This window comes from Musca vetustissima, unplaced genomic scaffold, assembly GCF_032173495.1.
Source record: "Musca vetustissima isolate MV318-11 ecotype Yass unplaced genomic scaffold, APGP_CSIRO_Mvet_v1 utg4996, whole genome shotgun sequence".
In the NCBI taxonomy this organism is placed as follows: domain Eukaryota; kingdom Metazoa; phylum Arthropoda; class Insecta; order Diptera; family Muscidae; genus Musca; species Musca vetustissima.
Window position 1 is genome coordinate 193,450 of NW_026881007.1, and position 25,365 is coordinate 218,814.

The 25,365-nt window shown below is 37.9% G+C and overlaps 1 protein-coding gene across 1 annotated transcript; it reads left to right on the forward strand.

Moving 5' to 3' along the window:
• Nucleotides 1–9,342: 9,342 nt before the first annotated feature.
• Nucleotides 9,343–22,472, forward strand: LOC133327067 (mucin-4-like). Its single transcript, XM_061535644.1, has 6 exons — nt 9,343–9,601; nt 9,723–10,373; nt 17,665–17,908; nt 18,054–18,204; nt 18,266–19,984; nt 20,030–22,472. Exons 1-6 carry the CDS (start codon nt 9,343–9,345, stop codon nt 22,469–22,471), a joined length of 5,466 nt encoding a protein of 1,821 aa, XP_061391628.1. The 3' UTR covers nt 22,472.
• The last annotated feature ends 2,893 nt before the right edge of the window (nt 22,473–25,365 follow it).

Here is a 25,365-nt window from a genome sequence, read left to right on the forward strand (position 1 = left end):
ACGAAATATAAGAAAGTTCCACAAAATAAAACCGGTTCACAGAAAATTTCGAACCGGGTTTTGGGTAAAAACCCGGTTACAAATGAAAGAAAATATATATTTTCAAAAAGTCAAGCCTTTGATAGATTTTGGAAAAATCTAAGCTTATTATAGGCTCTGAAAAAAAATAAAAAAAAATAATAAAACCGGATCAAACATTTTTCGAACCGGATTTTTGGAGAACCGGTTTTTATGAGAAAAAAATATTTTTCCAACACTCATTGCTCATATCATTTTTTATATAAAACTTTTAATATTTTCAAATCGGTTTTTTTTGAAGAGTTCTCCCACCGATTTTTTTTTAATATTTTTTCTAATACTGCGAGGAATTTGATTTTACTGTAATCAAATACAAACCCCAAGAATACCTTAAAATTATTCAACCATAATTATTACCCTTTTCTATTTATTTTTATAATCATCTATAGGCCTTTATTGCCTTTCAATAACAAAAGACTTAAGAAACGAACTTGAAAAGCTTTGGTTTTATAACGAAGACATTCTAATGATATTAATTTATGTATAATTTCGATTTCGATTTTTTGATTATTTTTCAATAATAAAAAAATAACCCGCTAAGATTTTCGAAAAGAAAAAAAACGAAACGAAATCGAAAACAAAAGACTTTGATACTTAATTAAAGAATCAATGCATTCGAGTTTGGTTTTGTCATTGCTTTAAACATTGAAGCCGAGCCACTAAACTTCGGTTAAACTAGACCAAGGTATTTTTATTGTTTTTGTAAAGTGGTAGAGTTTTGGGTTTCTTGTTTTGTTGCTGCATTTATATCATTTCATAATCAATAGTTTTGGTGTTGTTGTGCTTCGTTTTTTTGGGTCTATTAGAACGTGTTTTTTTGGAAAACAATTTAAGAGAGTTTTTGTTTCAGATTCTCTTTAAAGAAAATAAATTCTCTCTTTTTATTGAAAAGCCGGGGGGTTTTACTATTTCTTCGTTTTTTTTGTTGAATCTTTTGGAGACATGTTATGCTTGACCTTAGACAACATTTTTAAAGGTCCACTTTATCGAATTTATAAAAAAATCACAAAAAATATGAAAACAACAACAACTAAAGTCCACGACATTAATTGTTGTGTGTGCGAGAATTTTTTGTATTGTGTTGGACTTTGTGAATGAATTAAAAAAGACAAAAAAACTTTAAATTATTAAATTTTATAGTTGGTGTTTATTTTTAATTTAATGGTGGTAATATGGACTATGATAGCCAATTATTTTTTGAAATATTTAAGGTGACATTTTTTTTTGGCTTGTTTTAGGCCCATTATTAATTTTTTAAAAGAAGTGAGGGGCTAAGAAACCGTACCCATTGTTTTAAAAATGTGATAATAATGCAAATTAAATAACTTTAATAGTTAAAAGTCTTAAGGGCTGGTAGTAATTAAAATAAATGGTTAATTAACAATAAAAAATATTTTTTTTTATAGCACAGGCGTGGACTTTTTAAAAATGGACTGTCTATATTTTCGTCCGATTTAATGTAAATGGTGCACCGAAGCCCCTATATAACTTTCGATTTGCACGAAATTTGGCATAGCGTACAGAATTAAGCCCAGAATGATGTGTGCTAAGTTTCATGAAAATCGGTTCAGATTTACATATAGCTCCCATATATATTTTCGTCCGATTATAGGTAAATGGTGCACCGAAGTCCCTATTTATCTTTCTATTTGAACGAAATTTTGCACAGCGTACTTAATTGAGTCTAGAACGATGTGTGTTAAATTTCATGAAAATCGGTTCAGATTTAGATATAGCTCCCATATATAGTTTCGGCCGATTTAAGGTAAATGGTGCACCAAAATCCCTATATATGTTTTGATTTGCACGAAATTTGGCACAGCGTACAGAATTAACTCTGGATTGATGTCTGCCAAGTTTCGAAAAAATCGGTTTAGATTTAGGTATAGCTCCCATATATATTTTCGACCGATTTATGACAATTGGTGCACGAAGGTCCCTATTTATCTTTCAATATTCACAAAATTTGGCACAGCGTACTGAATTAAGCCTAGAATGATGTGTGCTAAGTTTCGTGAAAATCGGTTCAGATTTAGATATAGCTCCCATATATATTTTCGTCCGATTTAAGAAAAATGGTGTACCAATGTCCCTATATATCTTTCGATTTGCACGAAATTTGGCATAGCGTACTGAATTAAACCTAGAATGATGTGTACTAAGTTTCCGGAAAATCGGTTGAGTATTATATAGTGCCCATATTTATTTTCGTCCGATTTAAGGTAAATGATGCACCAAAGTCCCTATTTATCTTTCGATTTGAACGAAATTTTGCACAGCGTACTGAATTAGGGCTAGAATGATGTGTACTAAGTTTCCGGAAAATCGGTTCAGATTTAGATATAGCTCCCATATATATTTTCGCCCGATTTAAGGTAATTGGTGCACCAAAGTCTCTAAATATCTTTCGATTTGTACGAAATTTGGCACAGCGTACAGAATTAACTCTGGAATGATGTGTGTTAAGTTTCGTGAAAATCGGGTCAGATTTAGATATAGCTCCCATATATATTTTCGTCCGATTTTATGTAAATGGTGTACCAAAGTCCCTATATATCTTTCGATTTGCACGAAATTTGGCACAGCGTACTGAATTTAGAGTAGAATGTTCCGGAAAATCGCTTTAGATTTAGATATAGCTCCCATATATATATTTTTGTCCGATTTGATGTATATGGTGTACCAAAGTCCCTATATATCTTTCGATTTGTACGAAATTTGGCACAACGTACTAAATTAAGTCTAGAATGATGTGTGTCAAGTTTTGTGAAAATCGGTTCAGATTTAAATGTAGCTCCCATATAAATTTTCGTTCGATTTAAGACAAATGGTGCACCAAAGTCCAAATATATTTTTCGATTTGCACGAAATTTGGTATGGCGTCCTGAATTGAGTCTAGAATGATGTGTGCTAAGTTTCCTGAAAATCGCTTCAGATTTAGATATAGCTCCCAAATATAGTTTCGCCCGATTTTATGTAAGTGATGCATCAATGTCCCCATAAACAGTGCATAGGTTGCAGAATGACATGTGTATGGATTGATTTTAGTCGGTTTTTAGATATAGATAAAGGTCATATATTTAAGTTGGTTCAATACCATGTCATGTGTTCCTTCGAAAAGGCGACGTCTTTTAGGATTGATATGTAGAATATACCCAAAGCGGTGAAGGGTATCATATAGTCTGCCCAGTCCGATTTTACTACTTCACATATTTTCCATTGTCCTCACATAGTCGTGGACTTATTATATCATTTCGAGATGTCAGATCTCTTCTTTTTGTGTATTCAGTTATGTTTTTCTCTCAAAGACTTAAGACACGAACTTGTTATATTATCACAAAGTATTATTTCTCTATCACTCTCTCTCTCACTCTCTTTTTGTCTTTGATTTCAATTCTCTTTAACAATCAAAAATGACTTAAGACACAAACTTGCAATCTAGTTAAGAAATGTATATTCCTGTCTCTCTCTCTCATCTCATTGAATATCTCATCTATATGAATTAAACGTGATCCATTGCTCTCTATCCAAAGACTTAAGCAACAAACTTTGTTGATTACTTATTAAAGGCATTTATTTCATGGTCTGTGAGAATTTATGGTCACATTTACTTCATATTTTATTTTCTGGTATCTTCTTTTTTTTCGGTTATGGATGATTGCAGTTCTAGTTTATGATTTAGTTAACTGTAATAAAATGGTCAATAATTTCTATTTAGTTTCTATTTTATGACATTAATGAATAAGGTTTTCTGGCGGGCCAGAGGTTAAGCATGAATGACAATGGTAGCCAGTAGCCAGAAGATGAATGAAACGAAATTTCTAAATGAAATAAGGGCTATTATTAAGTACCACAAAAGAAATTTCTCTTAATCGTAGATATAGTTTCAGAAAGAAAATGGAAATTATTTGAGTTTAGAATTTGGATTAATGTCAACTGAAATAAGGTGAAATTTTAGGCCCGTACTACGACTTTAATAATAAAAAAATCCACCAGACATAGAAAAATATATTTTAAAAAAATCTCATATTTTTCAATGGGCTATTTAAAAATATTTTTTCTGTAGACTATCAAAGACATGGATTTTTTTTCAATGACTTGGCTGAGCGTGTATTTTTTTAATATACATTTTTTTTGGAATGCCAATTACAAGCGTGCATTTTTTTTAAATATTTTTTTTATCCAATGACATCCACTTGTGATAATTTTTTACAAAATACTTTTGACTTTTGTTTTCAAAAAATACTAAAAAGTATTTTTTAAAAGAGCTGGATATCTGAATGGATTATTAATCTTTTTTGTAACAATTAATTGCTAAGTGGTCTCTAAATATTCATCATTTATTTATTATTATTATCCAACACTGTTTAATTATTACAAAAGACGTTGTTGTTATCTTTAATTTTTCTTCATCTCATTTCCAGATAGTTTGAGGAGGAAGTAGTTTATTTGTTAACAGCAATGTATTTAAATGTTGCTCAGTTGTTGTTGTGTGTGTGTCTGTGTGTTTTTTTCTTAATTTTCTGTTTAATTTACTTGCTCAAGCATTTATGCTTGCAATTATGTTATTATTTTTTTATTTTAATAATATTTCTGTTTTGTTGAAACGAATTAATGATTGTTACAGTGTTGATAATTAAGCAAAAGCAAAAAAAAAAAACTGGGAGAGAAGGGGAGGAGGACATGGTGACAATTTCAATTTATAAACAGTGGAAGATAGAAATGTGGGGTAGACAAAGTAAATATGGTGTGGAATGAATAAATAAAAAAATTGAAAATCCATGCCTGTGTTGGTCCATGAAAAAAATACTTTTAAAAAATCTCATCCTTTTGGCACCACGAAAAAATATTTTGAAAAAAAATCCGCACTTTTTTAGGGACCATGAAAAATATTTTTAAAAAATATTCTCAATTTGGGGACAAGGAAAAATTATTTTTTAAAAATCCGCATAAAATATTTTTAAAAAAAATCGACGCCTATGTTCTAAGGTCTATGAAAAAATATCTTTACAGAATGTTCGCCAAAATGCCATCCTTTATAAATATTTTTAAAAAATACACGCTTGTGCAGGTCTATAAAAAAAAACATTTTGAAACCAGTAAGCGGAGCAGTATAGTCGGACGGGGCCAACCATTTGGTACCCTATACAACTTCCACGGAAATCTAACTTTCATTTTGAGCTGGGGCAATATTTCGCGATATTTGCACCCTCTTGACCGACTACAGGTCACCAATTATTACTAATATTCAGTAGACGACGGCTGTACTTGTTCAGATTCTATTTACCGTGGGTTATGTTGTGATGTTGCTGGTCATGGAAAATTTCAAAGCTATCAGCGCTATATTTCCGCCCTCTAGTGTGGTAATGGGTTACTAAATAATGTGTGAATACGTAAGTACCTGTAAATATTTAAGTGTAACTTCCACATCCGGGTACATACGACAATATAATTGGTATAAATTTAAGGTCAACCACACCTCTTAGATAAACTGTCAACATCTCGGGTATATGTCCTTCAGGATTAAATATATACGCCAATGAATACAAATTTTGTAATTTTTCACACAAAAGTCAGTTTCCTTTTGACCCGCTAAATATTTACCAATCCTTATCAAAACAGGCATACTCATTCTTTGGCCTGATCCCCTTCTCCTCTGACGCGACCAGAAAAACCGCATGCTTAATATTAACCGATCTTTCATTGATCATTCATTGGCTAGAACCCAATGAAGATTGGTCCATAACTGTGGCCTGTATCGTGTTTACAAATTATAATGGGCAGACGGATGGACGGACGGATACACATGTCTAGATCGACTCAGCTAGTCGATATATGATGATCGGTATACTTAAAGGTGGGTCTAGGACCAATATTTCGCGGCGTTACAAACTCTTGGGGCTGCTGCAAAGCTAAAATAAACCTGACAACATAGTTGTGTAGGGTATAAAAATCCACGCCTATATAGGGATCTTAATTTAATCTTAATTTTTTAACAAATTTTCAGGCTATTTAATTATTTTGTAATCAATTCATGATCATCATTTAATTAATGCGCAAAAAAAAAAAAAACTGGAAAAATCTTCCTCATTTTAAACGTAAAGTTTATGTGCCTATTTTCCTCCACACTCAGCTTTGTTGTGGTTTTTCGTAGATTTTCTTTTTGTTTTTCTCTTCTCTTGCTCTACTCTTCTTTTTTCCTTTCAAAAAAAAATCAACACCTCTCATTTTTCAAAAGCTTAGCGATGATTTGTTGTTTAATTTGTAGCTTCGTACTTAGTAGGCCTCGCGTCTGTCTCCTTTAAGTTGAAGAGGGAGGCCTGGAGGGGTCTTCTCATAACCATAACAATTTATATTTTTTCGGAGGAATTTTCAACGAAAAATTAACTTGAGACTGCCTTCGCTTAGTGTTACTAACTAGTGATGATCGCACACACACACACACAGAGGCAGCTGAACACGTGCTCAGGCACACATAATTGCAGTAGTAGTTTTTTCGGCATTTTTTCATATCAATTTGCTGAGATTTGTAAGAAGAGCAACAACAACAACAACGGCAGCAGTGGCAACAACAATGTGTTCGTCGATTATGCCAGACTGACGAACGAACACTGGAATAATGAAATGTAGAAATGAAATGACAATTTCGGGGCAAATGAAATACAATTGCCCGAAAAGCACTCACTCTCCAGGTATTACACACAAACACACACATTTACTCATACTCACATGTGCACATATGTGTGTGTGTACATGGAATGAGTAGCACATATGATTACTATTATAGACATATATATTGCGTGTAAATTATTTAATGCAATAAGTCAACATGTCTGTTGACGTAATATTCGTTTTTTTCGGTTTTTTGTTGTTGTTGTTTTTTGGTTGGTTGGATGTTTTGTTGTTTAATTTTTTGGGCTTGAATTGGGAATTATTTGGTTTTTTTCTTTCATTCATTGCTTTGACGAAATAGCCCCAAAATGCATGGCAAAGTTTTATTTTTATTTTTTCAAAACAGGTGAACAGCAACAACAACAACCAATTGAAACACAATTTGAATACAATTGTTGTATTTTTATGCTCGTGCGGTAGTTCATGACACATAGACCCCCGCCAGTAAAGCAATTTGCAGAAATTACCTGCTTACGCATTTTGTCAAGACAGTACAGTGGCTCAATTTAGCGAAAAAAAAATATGAAAATGAATTTAAAAAAAATATTTAAAAAAATCTGAAATATTTTTAAGGGTCTACACATTTTTATATCCCTCACCAAACAAGGGTATTATGTCTTTGTGCATATGTAACAGGCAAAGGGAAATGAGATAGACCCATGGTTTCTTTTGAGAATATGCATAAAATCACTTTCTAAGTCGTTTTACGCATGTCCGTCCGCCAGTCCGTCTGTCCATGTTATATTGTAAACAAAGTACAGGTCGCATTTATATTTCGAATTGGATGAAATTTGGCACAGCTCATTTATTTGGCACAAGGACGAACCTTATTGAAATTGGGAAAAATCGGTTCAGATTTAGATATAGCTCCCATATATATATTCGTCCGATTTAAGGTAAATTGTCGTTGTATACATTTGGATTTGCACGAAATTTGGCATAACGTACTGAATTGAGCCTAGAATTATGTCTGCCAAGTTTCGTGAAAATCGGTTGAGATCTAGATATAGCTCCCATGTATATTTTCGTCCGATTTAAGGTAAATGGTGCACTAAAGACCCTATATGTCTTTCGAATTACTCAAAATTTAGCACAGCGTACTGAATTGAGTCTAGAATGATGTCTGTTAAGTTTCGTAAAAATCGGTTGAGATCTAGATATAGCTCTCATATATATTTTCATCCGATTTAAGGTAAATGGAGCACCAAAGTCCCTATAAATTTCTCGACTTGTACGAAATTTGGCACAGCGTACTGAATTAAGTCTAGAACGATGTGTGTAAAATTTCGTGAAAATCGGTTCAGATTTAGATATAGCTCCCATATATAACTTCGTCCGATTTAAGGTAAATGGGGCACCAAAGTCCCTATATATCTCTCGATTTGCACGAAATTTGGCATAGGGTACTGAATTTAGCCTAGAATGATATGTGTTAAATTTCGTGAAAATCAGTTCAGATTTAGATATAGCTCCAATATATATTTTCTTCCGATTTAAGGTAATTGGTGCACCAAAGTCCCTAAATATCTTTCGATTTGCAAGAAATTCGGCACAGCGTACTGAATTAAGCCTACAATGATGTCTGCGAAGTTTCATGAAAATCGGTTCAGATTTAGACAAAGCTCCCATATATATTTTCGTCCGATTTAATGTAAATGGTGCACCAATGTCCCTATATATCTTTCGATTTGCATGAAATTTGGCACAGCGTACTGAATTAGGTATATAATGATGTGTGCTGAGTTTCATAAAAATCGGTCCAGATTTAGGTATAGCTCCCATATATAACTTCGTCCGATTTAAGGTAAATGGGGCACCAAAGTCCCTATATATCTGTCGATTTGCACGAAATTTGGCAGAGAGTACTAAATTAGGTCCAGAATGATGTACGCTAAGTCTCGTGAAAATCGGTTCAGATTTAGATATAGCTCTCATATATATTTTCGTCCGATTTATGGTAAATTTGAACCAAAGTTTCTATTTATCTTTCGATTTGCACGAACTTTGGCATAGAGTACTGAATTGAGTCTAGAATCATGAGAGGTGAGTTTTGGGAAAATCGGTTCAGATTTAGATATAGCTTCCATATATATTTTCGTCCGATTTCATGTAAATAGTGTATCAAAGTCCGTATATATCCTTCGATTTGCACGAAATTTACCACAGCGTACTGAATTAAGCCTATAATGATGTGTGCTGAGTTTCGTAAAAATCGGTTGAGATCTAGATATAGCTCCAATATATATTTTCGTCCGATTTAAGGTAAATGGTGCACCAAAGTCTCTAAATATCTTTCGATTTGCACGAAATTTGGCACAGCGTACTGAATTAGGTATATAATGATGTGTGCAAAGTTTCGTGAAAATCAGTTCAGATTTAGATATAGCTCCCATATATATTTTCTTCCGATTTAAGGTAAATGGTGCACCAAAGTTCTTATATATCTTTCGTTCAATTTCATGTCAATGTTTTTTCGAAAAGGCGACGTCATTTAGACTATGTGAATTAAGCCCAGAATGTGGATTTTTTAAAATAATTTTCCATTTTTCAATTTTTTCAAAAAATAATAATAATAAATAAATTTAAATTGTCATGTCATCCATAATATGGACATCGTATAAAAATCTCCTCATATGTGATATTAACGAAAAGCAAAGGTCACGCCTCAAAGATTACAGTTTCAAACAATTCCTCAACAATGAATTGCATCAAATTTTGGGTTATCATGAATCGAATCAAGAATTTCAAGAAAATCTAAAAGAAATAATTCAACACATTTTGGAAAATGACAGCAGTCTGGTGATAATGAATTCGGAATCAGATGAAATCTATGGTGTGGCTTTAATGCAGTGTATGTCGGAGAAATGGCGTTCAATTTTCATTTCTATTTTTCAAAAAATAAAAAAATTGTCATGTCATCCATAATATGGACATCGTATAAAAATCTCCTCATATGTGATATTGACGAAAAGCAAAGGTCACGTCTCAAAGATTACATTTTCAAACAATCCTCAACAATGAATTGCATAAAATTTTGGGTTATCATCAATGGAATCAAGAATTTCAAGAAAATCTAAAAGAAATAATTCAACACATCTTGGAAAATGAAAGCAGTCTGGTGATAATGGATTCGGAAACAGATGACATCTATGGTGTGGCCCTGATGCAGTGTATGTCGGAGGAATGGCGTTCATGGACGGCATTAAAAGTTCTGATTCACAATCGAAATTTAGAAGAACTCATTGATCTGTCACGTAATCTATTGCAAGAAAATGCATTGGAAAATCACAAAACTTACGATTCGCTACACATCTTCTCTTATTATATTGAACCTCTGTGGTGGGATAATCGATGTTTTAGAGAGAAATTCTTTGAGGCAATTTCCTTGGTTGGCCAACACAGGCATATGCCAAGGGTGACTTATATGGCTTTGTGCCGCCGAGAGGGTGATCTCTTTGAGGCCAATGGTTTTCGGGAAATTCAAAGAGTTTTGTATTCAATGTATGTTTATAAGGGTCGCCGACCATTCGATCATTTGCGGGATTTGGATGAAATGTATGGTTGTCTCTATGAAAAGGAAGTGGAGAAATTGATGCCATTTGAGAAATTGAAAATAAGACATGGTGAGGAAATAAAGGAAGAAGGAAGGAGTCAGATTAAAAAAAAATAAATAAAAATAATTTTTTAATTGAAAAAAATTACCTTGGATTGAAAAAAATATATTTTTTGAGGTTTATTAAATATATATTTTTCAAATTTTTAAGGCTCTACAAATAAGCGTGGATTTCTTTTAATTTTTTTTTTTAAAGACTACCATAGGCGTGGATTTTTATTTCAAATATTTCATCATAAAAGTGTATTTTTTATGTCTTTGTATCTCTCTTTTTGCAACATTGTTTCAATTTTTTTTTTGCATTCAACTCCATAATATTTGTCAATTACTTATTGCCAGATATCCTCGCCATTTTGACCCCCGGCAATAACACAAAAATTGCAATGTGGGCAAAGTAATTTGAACTTCCATTTAATAGAGAAAATTAAAAACAAAATGTACAACAATAACAACAACTACAAAAGACATTTGATGGCCGCATAACAAAAAAACACAGTAGTATGCAATTAATATTTTTTAAAAAAATATTGCACATTTTTTATTGTAATGCACTTTTTATGGTTGTAATTGTTGCTGTAATTTACAAATGGCCTATGCCACTCACTTTGAAAAAATGCATGTCAAGGAAAGCGAAATTATTAAAAGCTATTTTTTTATTAATTATCAAAGTTTACAATATATAGAAAAAAAATTGAAAATATTTATAAAAAAAATACCGGTGTTGTAGTCGGTGGAAAACAATATTTTTAAAACCAGTAAGAAAAGTAGTAATGTCGGACGGTGCCGACTATATGATACCCTTCACCACTTTGGGTACTTTCTATGATAAGCTATGGTAATTCTATCTAAATTTGAACCGATATTAGCAAACCTTTCACATGTTAGGTTATGTTAACTTCACTACGTTGTGCAAAATTTTGTATCAATCGGCCTAACGTTGGGTCTTTGGTATACCATTTACTTACAATCAAACGAAACTATATATAGGACCTATGCCTGAACCGAAACATACCATACATCATTCTAAATTTAATTCACTGCGTTATGACGAATTTTGTGCAAATATAAATTTACATAGGGACTTTGGTACACCTTTTGCATTAAATCGGACGAAAAAATATATATGAGAGCTACATCTATATCTGAACCGATTGTCAGGAAACTTAACACACATCATTCTAAACCTAAATCAGTACACTATGACAAATTTCATGCAAATCGTAAGATATATAGCGACTTTGCTACACCAATTACATTAAATCGGACAAGAATATATATTGGAGCTATATCTAAATCTGAATTAATTTTCACGAAACTTAACACACATCATTCTGGACCTAATTCAGTACTCTATGCCAAATTTCGTGCATATCGAATGATATATATATATATATGGACTTTGGTGCACCATTTACCTTAAATCGAACGAAACTATATATGGGAGCTATATCTAAATATGAACCGATTTTCACGAAACTTGACAGACATCATTCTACTCTAAATTCAGTACGCTGTGCCAAATTTCGTGTAAATCGAAAGATATATAGGGACTTTGGTTCGTTCGATTTAAGGTAAATAAATCGAACGAAACTATATATGGGAGCTATATCTAAATCTGAACCGATTTTTTCGAAACTTGGCACACACCATTATAGACGCAATTCAGTACGCTATGCCAAATTTCGTGCAAATTGAAGGATATGAAGGGATTTTGGTGCTCTATTTACCTAAAATAGGACGAAAATATATATATGGGAGCTATATCAAAATCGGAACCGATTTTCAGGAAACTATACACACATCATTCTATACCTAATTCATTACGTTGTGCCAAATTTCGTTCAAATCGAAAGATATATAGGGACTTTGCTGCACCATTTACCTTAAATCGGACGAAAATCTATATGGGAGCTATATCTAAATCTTAACCGATTTTCAGGAAACTTTAAACATATCATTCTAGTCTTAATTCATTACGCTGTGCCAAATTTCGTGCAAATCGAAATATATATAGGGACTTTGTTACTCAATTTATCTTAAATCGGACGAAAATATATATGGGAGCTATATCTAAATCTTAACCGATTTTCAGGAAACTATACACACATCATTCTATACCTAATTCATTACGTTGTGCCAAATTTCGTGCAAATCGAAAGATATATAGGGACTTTGGTGCCCCATTTACCTTAAATCGAACGAAAATATATATTGGAGCTATATCTAAATCTGAACCGATTTTTCCCAATTTCAATAGGGTTCGTCCTTGAAGCAAATAAATGAACTGTGCCAAATGTCATCCAATTCGGATCATAAATGCGGCTTGTACTTTGTTTACAATTTAACATGGACAGACGGACGGACGGCCAGAGGGACAGACATGCAAAAATCAACTCAGAAAGTGATTCTATGCATATTCTCAAAAGGAACCATGTGTCTATCTCGTCTCCTTTTGCCTGTTACATACATATGCACAAAGACATAATACCCTGTACCACAGTGTGGTAAAGGGTATAAAAATATAAATTTATATAGACTCGAAAAAAAATTTAAAAAAATAAAAAAGAAAAAAATATACATAGTTATAAATATAGATTTAAGTATAATATTAAAAAAAAAATATTTTTTTTTTAATTGGGAGATTTTTTTATGTTAGTTTGGAATCACTATTTTTCTCTCCTTCAAAAACCTATCTCTTGTTTTTGTTTTTTATTTATTTAATTCCACTTTCTTTTATTTTATAATAATAAATTTCGCTAATTTTTATTTAGTTGTAATCTATTAAGTTTTCGCAATCTTCCCCTTCCTCATGATCCCTCTTAAAAAAATGCGCATCACTCGCTCTTGTGAACCTAACCTAACACAACTTAATTTCATTGGCTTAACCTAAATTTCTCTTTGCCAACAACAAACAAAATCCAACAACAACAACATAAGCCCCAAAAACATTGTCATTGAAATAATAAACAATTGTTATCGGCACATACAGACAGAGAGACAGACGAACAGACAGATGGATGTGCACTCATCAAAAAATTGAGCTGTTAAAAGGTCGTTGTCAACAACAGCAGTAACAACAACAAAGATAATTAAACATTGTTTTATTGTTGTTTTTGTTGTTGAACAAAAAAATCTCTTGGCAATGACAGGCCATCAAAATAATGAGGGGGCATCAAACAAAAAAGGAATTCAAAGCAAACAGCAACAACAACAATAAAAAATGCATTCATTTAAAAGACAATTACATAATTTTAAAAAGCATCATCATCTCACGCGCCCAGACAAATACACACACACACAAATAAATAAACCATTTAATATGCAAATAAATTAAACAGCAGAGAGAAAAAAACAAAACCAAGTAGCCACCCAAAATCTGCGCGACAAAAAGAAAAGAAAAAGTTGTGAATTTCTTTTGTTGTTGTTATAAATAATTCATTTTTTGCAGAGCAACAACAACAACAGAAAGTCATGCATTATAACAGTGATTCTCTTTGGCGATCTCTCTCTCTCTCTCTCTATCACCTTTATAGGAGGAGAGGAGCAAAACAAATGACTTAAGACACAAACCTGCCAGCTCGCAGCACTAAATCCATATTAAATGAATTGATTCATTAAAAATTTGCAAATTTTTCGGATTTTCGGTTTTTTATTCGCACACATTGTGTAATAACCTTGCCAAAAAGCAGCATTCATATAAAATTCCAAAAGTTGATAATTAATAGCATAACAAAAAAATACAAACACACGCAAATTTTTAATTAATTTGTTTTGCAAATTTTTGATGGCAAAAAAATGAAAAAAAAAACATGAATCGATAAAATCAAGGGCTAATAAAAACATTTTGTTTAACATAATTCGCAATGACTTGGAAATTTTTTTGAAGATAAAAAAATGGTAGATTTTATGGTAGTAAAAAAAAGTCTGAGTTTATATGACTATATAGAGAAGCTGAGGCGGGCCAATGAATGTACATAGAAATATTTTTCCAAAGACTTCAATGGAATTTTATAAAAATATTTTTTTTCATAGCCTATCATAGACCGGAATTTTTTAAAAATATGTTTGGTTGACGTGTATTTATACAAAACAAAAAAAAAATATTTTTTGTAAAGACTTTTAAAGGGCTCCTATTTTTCAAAAAAAAATTTTCTACATCATTTTTGGTCCTCAGATGACCCATTAAAGCCTCCCCGTGACCACGCGAGAATTTACATAAGATTTATAAGTTTTTAGGGTGGCTACGTTAATTTTTTCTAGAGGCATCAACTGATCTCCAGTTCGGTTACATTGACTTGTAGAACTTCCTTGCGATCTCAGATGCCTTAGGCAGCTCTTTTGAGGCTTCATCTTGCACGTAAAGGATCCCTGTGGCGCACAACTATGACCTATGTGTGTCGACTACGTCCATAGTTTCGATATCTGAAGGCATTTTCAGATTACCAGATCCGCTGTTTTGGCTAGCACAGATTCATTCCGTTCTAGACAGCATTTCTGAGACTTCAGCTAGCTCGTAAAGGCTCCCTGTAGCGCCCGAGAGAACTTACACAAGGTATTCATGTTATGTGTGTCGAGTTCATTCGCATTTCAGTTGGTCACCGATACACTTTTAGAGCTTTCTTACAATCTCAGATACCTTAAACAGCTTTCCTGAGATTTCAATTTCCTTGTAGAGGCCACCAGTGATCCAGGGAGAACTTACACAGCATCTATAGGTTTTGTAAGGTGACTTCGTTCATTTTTTTCTATGTCATCAACTGATCACCAGCTTTCCTGTAATTACTTTTAGAGTTTCGTTTCAACCTCACATACCTTAGACAGCTTTCAAGCTCCGCTGTTTTGGCTTGCAGAGATTCATTCCGTTCTCAGATGGCTTAGACAGCAATGCTGAAGCTTCAGGTAGCTCTTAAAGGCTCCCCGTGGCATCTGAGAGAACTCACTCAAAGTCTTCAGGTTATGTGTGTCGAGTTCGTTTGCATTTCTTATATATAGAGGCACTTTCGGGTCATCAGATCCGTTGTTGTGGCTTGTGGAGATTCATTCCATTCCCAGAAGGCTTAGATAGCATTCCTGAGGTTTTAGCTAGCTCGTGGAGGCTCCCAGTGAACCATAAAGAACTTACATGAGGTCTGCAAATTGTAAATGTCCTCCAGGTTCGGGATCTTTCTGGACTATAAATCTCCTACACTGACTTTTCAAATTTCGGACCGATCTAAGCTGTATTAGTCAGCTTTCCGAAGGCTTTAGCAACCTTGTAAAGTTTTCAGATGCCTTAAGCAGCTTACCTGAGGCTTCAGCTAGGTCTTGAGGTTGTGAATGTCGACCTGGTTAACTTTTTCAATATATAGAGTAACTTTCTGAGCTTCAGTTCTCCTGTATAGCCTTTAGACCGACCTCAGCTGCCTTATGTAGCATTCCTGAGGCTTCAGCTAGCTCGTAAAGTCTATCTATAATCCTAAGAGGACTTACATAAGGTCTTTTCATTGTGTATGTCCCTCTGGTTCATATTTTCTATATCTAGAGGCACTTTCGTGTCATCAGATCCGTTGTTTTGGCTTGTGGAGATTCATTCCATTCTCAGATGCCTTAAATAACATTCCTGAGGCTTTAGCTACTTCGTAAAGGCTCCCTGTGGCGCCCGAGAGAACTTATTCAAAGTCTTCAAATTATGTGCGACAACTTTGTTCACATTTTCTATATCTAGAGGACATTTCGGAGCTCCTGGTCGGCTGTATTGACTTTTAGAGCTTCCATGCAATCTCAGATAGCTTAGACAGCTTTTTTTGGGGCTTCAACTAGATCGTGAAGGCTCCCAGTGAACCAGAGAGAATTTACACAAGATCTTCAGGTTATGTGCGACGACTTCATTCGAATTTCTTTTATCTAGAGGCACTTTTGGGGTCACCAGATCCGATGTATTGAATTTTTGAGCTCCATTACGTTATCAGATGCCATGTACAAATTTTCTGGTGCTTCAGCTAGCACGTAAAGCCTCCCAGTGAAGCAGAGAAAACTTACACAAGGTCTTTAGGCTATGTGCGATGACTTCGTTCGCATATCTAGAGGAACTTTCGGGTCACAACCTCACCTGTATTGACATTTTTGAGCTCCATTACGTTATCATATGCCATGGGCAGATTTGCTGGTGCTTCAGCTAGCCCATAAATGCTCTTAGTGATCAGAGCGATCTTACATAGGGTCTTCAGATTTTGTGTGGCGACTTTGTTCGTATTGTCTATATATATAGAGACACTTTCTGAGCATTTCCTCGCCTGCCTGAACTTTTTAGAGCTCCATTCCGTTCTCAAAAACCTTAGACAGCTTTCCTGGTGCTTGAACTTGCTCGTAAAGGCTCCTAGTGAACCAGAGAGAACTTACACAAGGCCTTGAGGTTTTGTTTGGCGACTTCGCCTAAATTGTCTCTATTTAGAGGTACTTTCCGATCATTATCTCTGCCGTATTGATTTGTAGAGCTTCGTTATGGTCTCAGCTGTCTTAGATTACATTCCTGAAGCTTCAGCTTGCTCGTAGAGGCTTCCAGTGACCCCGGCGAACATTGTATAGACTTGTAGAGCTTCTTTCAATCCGCAGATGCCCTAAACAGCTTCCCAGAGGCTTCAGCTATATCATAAAGGCTCACTGCGAACCAGAGAAGACTTACTTAAGGTCTTAAAATTTTCTATGTGGATTTCCTGATCTTCCAAATGCTCAAATGGACTCCCAAAGGCTCCAGTTACTCTTTCGGTGACCGGACATATCTTTGCATTATTTTAATATTGTTATCGGGTCTCCTAAGTTTTTTTTCTTATTTCCCTTGCGGATATTCCCATGCCAACAGCAACAACAACCTCAATTAATTTGTTTACCTGCTGTCAACCTCTGGCTTCCTGTCACTATTACAAAATCTAAATAACTATCCATGGAGACGGTTATGATTGGCGTCAATTTTTTTGTTTTTTTTTTTTAACCTGTTTACCTGCCTTTCCATGCCATTCATGGTGTAATAATAGCTGGTCGGACTGACGCTAGGCCATAAACTGTAATTAATCTGCCGACGAAGAAGAAGAAAAACGAAGCGGATTTTCAATAAACAATTAGAAGCGCTTGAATGTTCGAGACGCCATTCAAACAAGTTGTAAGGCCCCCCAGCGAACCAGGTCGATGATGATGATGAGTAAATTACTAAGAGATTGGCGATTCCTTTCCAAAAGCCATTAAAAATTGTGTTGTGTGACAGATGACAGGAGTTGGGAAAGATGTGAGGAGGTAATTAATAATTTTTTCTATTTTTTTCTTTACAGCCTTTGCCATGAGACATCCTCTCAAAATATTACGGCCCATGATGTGGTCACTACTCCTCTGCTCGCTGTTACCTTACCTCGTGTGCTCATATCCTAGTCTGGCGGCTCGAAATGATTTGAGGGCCCGTTTGCTGCAACATGTCGAACGTTCGTCATATTTAGATGCTCCCGAGGTTCTGGAGGAAACCATCAATGAGGTCCAGCAGATTTTAAATCAAGATCCTAGCCTGCCCCGGCTGACAAGGTAAATGGGAATCAAGTTTCTGCTTCTGAAAATAATGTTTTCACTTCCGAAGGAAGTTTTGATAGTTAAAATTCCTTATGTTCGGAAGTTCATCTCTTGAGCTCTTTTAATTAATTCTCTCTCCTTTCTCTCCCCCGATTTTCAGAGGTGAAATTGAGGAACTCTACGAGAAGGTTACCCGTGAGGAGTATCAAAAAAGTCTGGCAGCCGGTGATAAGGTGCGAGCGGACAGCATGCGTGCTCTGATGCTGGTGTTGCCCTACAACACAGATAACAATACCGAGGAGAATTTACAGGTAGCCAGAGAACCTCCGACGATCCCTAGAAACCCCTTTTTAATATTTATTTTCCCCGCAGGAACTTTTCACCCGTCCCCCGGTAACCAAAGTCATCGATTCCTATACCTCTCATCAGCCCATACAATTTCTAACACCTTCAGGACAGAATGAAGGTAAAATGGAATCCATACCGGTGGGTATGATGGATCCCACAACCTATAAACCCAACTATGTGGTAAAGCAACCTCAAGCTATGGCCCCAAATCCCACAACATATCATCCTTCGAATCCTCCCTCTGTGCTATATCGCATGACACCGTCAGCGGACAACATCGCGCCCTTTAAACCCTTGGCCACAGATTTTCCCTCGAATCATGCCTATGACAACCAAACCCCCAAATCGGCTCAGCGATTCAGCAGCCATTACAGTGCCAAAGATGTGGAGTTCCTAAAAATGGCCTTGGGGAAGCAAAAGAAGTCCACTGCGCCCTCGACCTCCACCATTAAACCAGTGGCTGACATTCTCGAGTCCATGGGTATTGTAAGTCAAACCCAATCCCGGCACAAGGATGTCTATGAGGACTATTATGCAGCGGAAAGTGCCCAGGTTCCACAGGTGGTTAGCGTGGCGGATTTAAAAGGTCTTCAGCAGCAAAGTTTGGCTCCCAAAATTAAACCTGATGCCTATTCCATGTTCAAGCCTTTGAATATTGGCGAAGAGATTCGTGTCAAACCCGAAGTGGAGGGTTATTTAACGCGGTTCGGCATTGTGGGTGGTCGGAAGCGGAAGGCGATTAAGAAAAACGAAGCTGCGGCCACCACACAAAATGCTCTCGAACAATTGGGTGAGGGTAGTGAAGTGGCCACGGCCAAGGTGCCATCGGGTCATACTGTCAAGGGTAAGAAGAGTGCCTCAGGAAGTGGCGGAAGCAGCAGTGAAACGGAATTGGCAAAGCTGCTGGAGAATCTCAGGGAATTGGAGAGGTTAAATGTTAACCCCAAGGCTGTGATAACCACACCCAGACCCACGACCACCACTCGAAGGACCACAACGACCCCCAGAACCACTACCAGCACCACCACCACAACGACTACGACAACCACAACTCCCCAACCCTTGATCACCAATGGGGAACCTCTGCTAATTGAGCCCAAAAAACCACGCCGCAGAATTGATCCCAATTTTGATATAAATTTTGGTAGCCAAGGCAATCATCAGACGGAGGGTAGTCAGGGAGATCAGCTAAGTCAGCTATTGAAAAATCTACAGGAACTAGAAAATCTGCAGGTGAAACCTCAAGCCGTCTTGCGCGGTGTAATACCCACTCCCAAGGGTAGTAACGGCCAGGCATCACGACCCGTGGCCGCAATTACACCAGCACCCGTCACTGCCTCCTCAGTAGAGGCACAAACCCTGGCGAATCGTTTCGCCTCATCGGGCGGTCTGACACCGCAGCAACATTTACTCCAACTGCAGCAGCAGGTTCGACAGGGTCAAACCCAACCGGATCTACAACAATTGCAATTGGTTTTGCAACAATTGCAGGCAGCGGAAAGGGCGAATGCTAAGACCACAACCACCACGACGACAAGGACTCCAGTAGTCCCCTCCCTGGCCAAATTTAATGCCCTAACACCTCAACAACAGCTGCTACTGCTTCAGCAACAGGTGCGTCAGAGTGGTCATAATTCCCCAGCGGATTTACTGCAGCTTCAGCAGGTGCTACAGCAGCTACAGGGTCTGGAGCAGAGAACTACGACCACGAAGAAGCCCACAACCACCTCCACCAAGAGGCCGGTGGGAAATCTCGATGCCCAATTGGGACCCACAGATATTTGGCAGCTACGCAAACTCCTAACCGATGATAGTGAACTGGAGAAGTTATTCAATCAGGCCAAGGCCAGACAGCAGCAACAGAAACCCGTCACCACCTCCACCTCGACCACCACAAGTACCACAAAGAGACCCGGTCCATCGCTCAATGAATTGGTGGAACTGCAGAAATATTTCAAGGAATTGAATAGTCGTGGAACCAGTACCACCACCAGCAGCACCACTACTACAACGACACCTGCTCCCACAACCACCACATCCACGACCACAACCACCACCACGACAACACCAGCACCGACCACAACCTCAACCACCACGACGACAACAACCACCACTCCCCGGCCTGTGGTTCGGACCTTCGATGAAGAACGCCCCAAAAAGCAATCAGCTGATCAGTTGCAGTTACAGGAACTCATCAACAGGGTGCAGCAATTGGAGCGTCTAAATAACCACCCCGCCAATCACCTCCCTCCACCTCTAGCCACAGATACTCCACTCTCCCCGCTACAAGGTTTCACCACACGCAATGTGAAGGCTCCCCAGGCCGAGGATTATCGTTTACCCGTCAATGATTTTGCCAATTTACGAACCCTCTACTCTCAAGTGGAGCAGGCCCAGCAGCGAGCACAATATGGTGAGGTGGAAATTTCCACCAAGGCCACAGCAGCCAAGGCCTATGAGGAGCTCTACGACACGACCACAAAGCGATCGCAGAACTTTGCCCAGAGGATAATTGACATAACCAATGATACGGGATCGGGAAGTAGTCTCTCTCAGGTGGATGCCAATGAATTTGTGCAGCTGCAGAAATTACTCAGCAAGGTGCAGGAATTGGAGCGAGTTAGGATCAACCTGCCCACACCTAATCCCAGGACCAAAAATGAAAGAGAGGTGACACCAACACCCTCTGCTTTGCAAAGTGCCGCCTCGCAAAGGACCCAGAATGTCCAGAAGTTAAATGGCGCCCAAATTGTTTATCCCAATCACAAAATGAGCTACGAGGAGGTTGAACCCCTAACCTCCACCAAGGATAAGGGCTATAAACAGTTTGAGGAAATGTTACTGAAGGACGCAGAGGCCGATGATCTGCGTCTTGACCTGCCAACCTACAAACAAACCCTGGAGAGACCTCAAACTAACTTCAATAGCCAGAAAAATCCACCACGCCAAGAGCCTCAAACTTCAAGTGAGGAGCTCAAGGAAATTGTCTATGCCCAACCCTATGTGGAGGGCAATGCCTACAAGGATCTCCAACCTCCAATGATACACAAAACCGTAACCAAAGAACCTCCACGTTTTGTGGCCACCAAGGGACCCTTGGAGGTCAACCATGTTGTGGCCAAGGAAAAAATGAATTTGGAGGAACTGCAAAAGCTACTCAACAATGCCCAGGAACTCAAGAAGTTGGGCATAAGTTTGCCTAAGGAATTGACGGAGAAATTGGAAACGAAGTTTGAAAAACCCGTTGAAAGTTTGGAATTAAATAAACCCTTGGACCTGGCCAATATACGGCCAGTGTTCCGGGCCACCACAGAATCTCCTGAGCAAGATGAAAGGATTTCAGAGAAAACCGCCGTCTTCTCCCTGACCACCATGAAATCCCTGGTCCCTAGGCCACCCAAGACCACCACGGAAAGTACGGTGGAAAAACCGGTCTTCAGTGCCACGAAAATCATTGAGGCCGCCATAAAGAGGGCTGCCAATCAAATAGGGGTCTCTACCGAATTCCCAGGCGGTGAAGGTTTCCGTAGACGGGCCGACGACAATGTGGAGGATCTACAGTTCGCAGACAGTGATGATGATATGGTGGCTGATTTTAGTGAATTCAACTACCAAATGGCCCTGCCGGAGGGTGTACTCCCTAGTGAAGAGCAAACCACTGCCAAACCCAAGGAACCTGAAGTAGATTTCACCCAAAACCTAAGTGAGCTACAAAGGCTAATTAAAAATCTGGAGGAGTTACAAAAGCTGAACATCAGCAGTAATGATAAGCTGCTAAGGCAGGCCGATGCCCAGTATTTGGAGTCACTAAAGCGCACCCAAAAGCCGGAAGATGATACGGTGAAAACCCGAAGGCAAAGTGATGAATCTACCGAGGCCACAAGCCCGGTGACACAAGATAGCAGCATGGCAAATCCCACAAGGGTACAATTGAATCTGAATTTGGGAGAGGTAACACAGAGAACGGAGAGTCAAGATTCCACCACCACTTCTACCACCACAACAACCACCGAAGAGCCACGTAATGGCTCTTTGGCGGACCTCGAAGATTCCTTTGGCCCGGATCCGGTTACCGAATCACCACCACCACCCAAAAAGAAAAATGGTTTCTATTTCCTGGCCGATTGGAATAGTTTCCTAGAAGTGGGCGATGGTGATGATCAGGTTGTGGTACGCTTAAGTCCGAAAATTGGAGATCCTCGATTATTTTTACCAGTGAAAATACCTTAGATAAGTTTTTCTACGAATAGGACAGGGTAGCTATGGTTAGTTTTAGACACACACTCACACAAACTTTGTAAATATATACCTACAATATAAGCTGTACTTGAAAAAAAGATCCGCAGAAACCTTAAAGACCCTCCTCTGGGGGGATTTTTACAAATCAAAACGGAATCTAGTGGAATTTTTTTGTCCTTCTCTTCTTCTTATTGTTGTTGCAATTATTAGTTTTATAGTAATATTTATTAAAGAAAAAAATCTACTCTACAATAAAAGAAATAGTAAAAATTTACATTTTAAGAGAGTCCAGAGAAAATGAAGAGAACAATTAAGAGAGAATGAAATAAGTCACATTTTTTTTTTAACAAACGATTTTTTATAAGTAGTGGTAAGGCTGATTTTTATGGTAAATCAATTTCTAAGAAATAAAATAAAAATTTTAAAGAAAAAATCAGAATTTTTATTGCAAGAGAGCGGACGGGAGAGAGAGAGAGAGCGAAGGGAGCATATCGTATATTTTAATAGAAGAAAGAAACACAAGTTCCTGGTTGATAATTAAAAACATGTCTGAATGGTCTTAAGACTCTGAGAGGAGACTCAGAGGATCATGCAGAAGAGCTTCGGGACAGGGGAGTATTTTCTGATATGCGGAGTCTGTAATCACAAGCTGAGGGCCAAGAGATCCGCACAGGATAAATTAAAGGCCAGCAAAACGGGCTGAAGGTCCACATAGTCTTTATAGAAGAGCTGAGGTCGAGGAAAGAAGCCCTGAGACCACGGTATATGTGAGCGAGGAATCAAGGAAGACTGTTCGGAGGTGCTGACTGATCAGAGAATGTATACAAACTGAACTGAGAGGGCAGTGTGATCAAAGGATAGAGAAGACGAGCTTTGGGACCTTGTAGTCTGTTCTGATAAGCGGAGATACCATAAAGTCGGTAAGACCGAGCTGACTACCAAGAAATCTGCACAGGATAAATTAGTAGTTAGCGATACGAGCAGAAAACCTATGCAGTCTTTATCGACAAGCGGAAAGGATAAGGAAAGAACTTTGAGACCACGGAGTCTGTGCGTTCGTACAAACAAGACCGATTTATCGCGTATTGTTTGAATAGCTGGTTCACTAAGGCTCATCTGAACCAACGATAAGAGATCAGTGTGTCTGCGCAGATGAGCTGAGGCATCAGTGTGTGAGTAGACTTTAGCTGAGAGGATCAAGATGACATGTTACGGGGCGCGGAAGCTTGTTCTGATAAGCGGAGGGACAATAGAGTTTGTAATCATAAGCTGAGGTCCGTGAAGTCTGCCCAAAATAAATTTGACACAAGCGATACGAACTGAAGGTCCATAATGAGAGTTGAGGAAAAAAACTCTGAGACTACGAAATTTTTGCCTGGGGAAAGGCCAACGAGGCTGTCTAGAAAATATGAAGGCCGAGGAGTTTGTAGAGACAGAGGCTAGCGAGTATTTATAGACTGAACTGAGAAGTCGGTTAGTCTGAACAGACGAGCTGAGAGGCTAGCGAATATGTACACGCCAGCTGAGGGGCCAGGGAGTTTGTAACCTGGATCCTCAAGGTTATCTGTACATACGATACGAGGGGTCACCTTACCCGTGGAGATGAACTAAGGCGTCAGCGTGTGGGTAGAATTTATCGGAGGGGTCAACGATCCTACACAAAAAAATTGAGGGGTCAAAGTGTATGTACATATAAGCAAAAGGGTCAGCTTGTCTGGGCAGATAAACTAATGGTGAGTAGTCAGCGTGTCTATACATATAAGCTGAGAAGTCAGCGCCCCTGCACAGGTGAGCTGAGAAGTGAGCGGCGTTACACAGATGAGCTTGAGGGGTAAGCCTGTCTTAACATATAAGATATTGAGCCAGCGTCACTTTATAGATGATTTTATGGGTCAGTGTGTCTTTACAGAAGAGCTGAGGAGTCAGCGAGCCTCATAGATGAGCTAGAAGATTCAAATTTTCTTTACAGATGAACTGGGAAGTCAGTGAGCCTAGATATATGATTTGAAGAGTCAACGAACCTACACAGATGAGTTGTGAAGTCAGCGAGCCTTTAGAGATGAGCTTGAGGGGTCAGCGTATCGGTACAGAAGAGCTGTTGGGTTAACGTGAGGAGTCAGAGATCCAACTCAGATGAGCAGAGGGGTCAGCGAGCCTACGTAGATATGCTTCAGGGGTCAGAGTATCTGTACAGATAAGTTAAAGAGTCAGCGAGCCTACATTGATGACCTGAAAAATTAGCGAGCCTACACAAACGACCTTAAGGATCAGCGTATCGGATGAGTTTAGGAGTCAGCGAACCTACACAAATGAAGTTGAAGGGTCAGTGTTTCTGAACAGATGAGTTGAGGAGTCAGTGGGGTGGATAGATTATTTGAGGAGTCAGCGAGCCTACACAGATGAAGTGAGAAATCAGAGCGGCCTTTAGAGATGAGCTTGGGAAGTCAGTGGGCCTACACAGACGTACTGTGGAGTTAGCGAGCCTACCGTGATGAGCTGAGTCAGAGAACCTACACAGACGAAGTTGAAGGGTCGGTGTTTCTGAACAGATGAGTTCAGGAGTCAGTGCGGGTAGATAGATGATTTGAGGAGTCATCGAGCCTACACAGATGAACTGAGAAGTCAGCAACGAGCCTTTAGAGATGAGCTTGGGAAGTCAGCGAGCCTACACAGACGTACTGTGGAGTCAGCAAGCCTACCCTGATGAGCTGAGAAGTCAGCGAGCCTACAGAGATGAGTTTGAGAGGTCTGCGAACCTTCACAAATGAGCTGAGGAGTCAGCGAGCCTACACAGATGATTTCGGGGGTCAGCGTATCTGTGTAGATAGGCTTGAAGGGTCAGCGAATCTACAGATGAGCTAAGGGGTCAGAGTGCCTGTACAGAT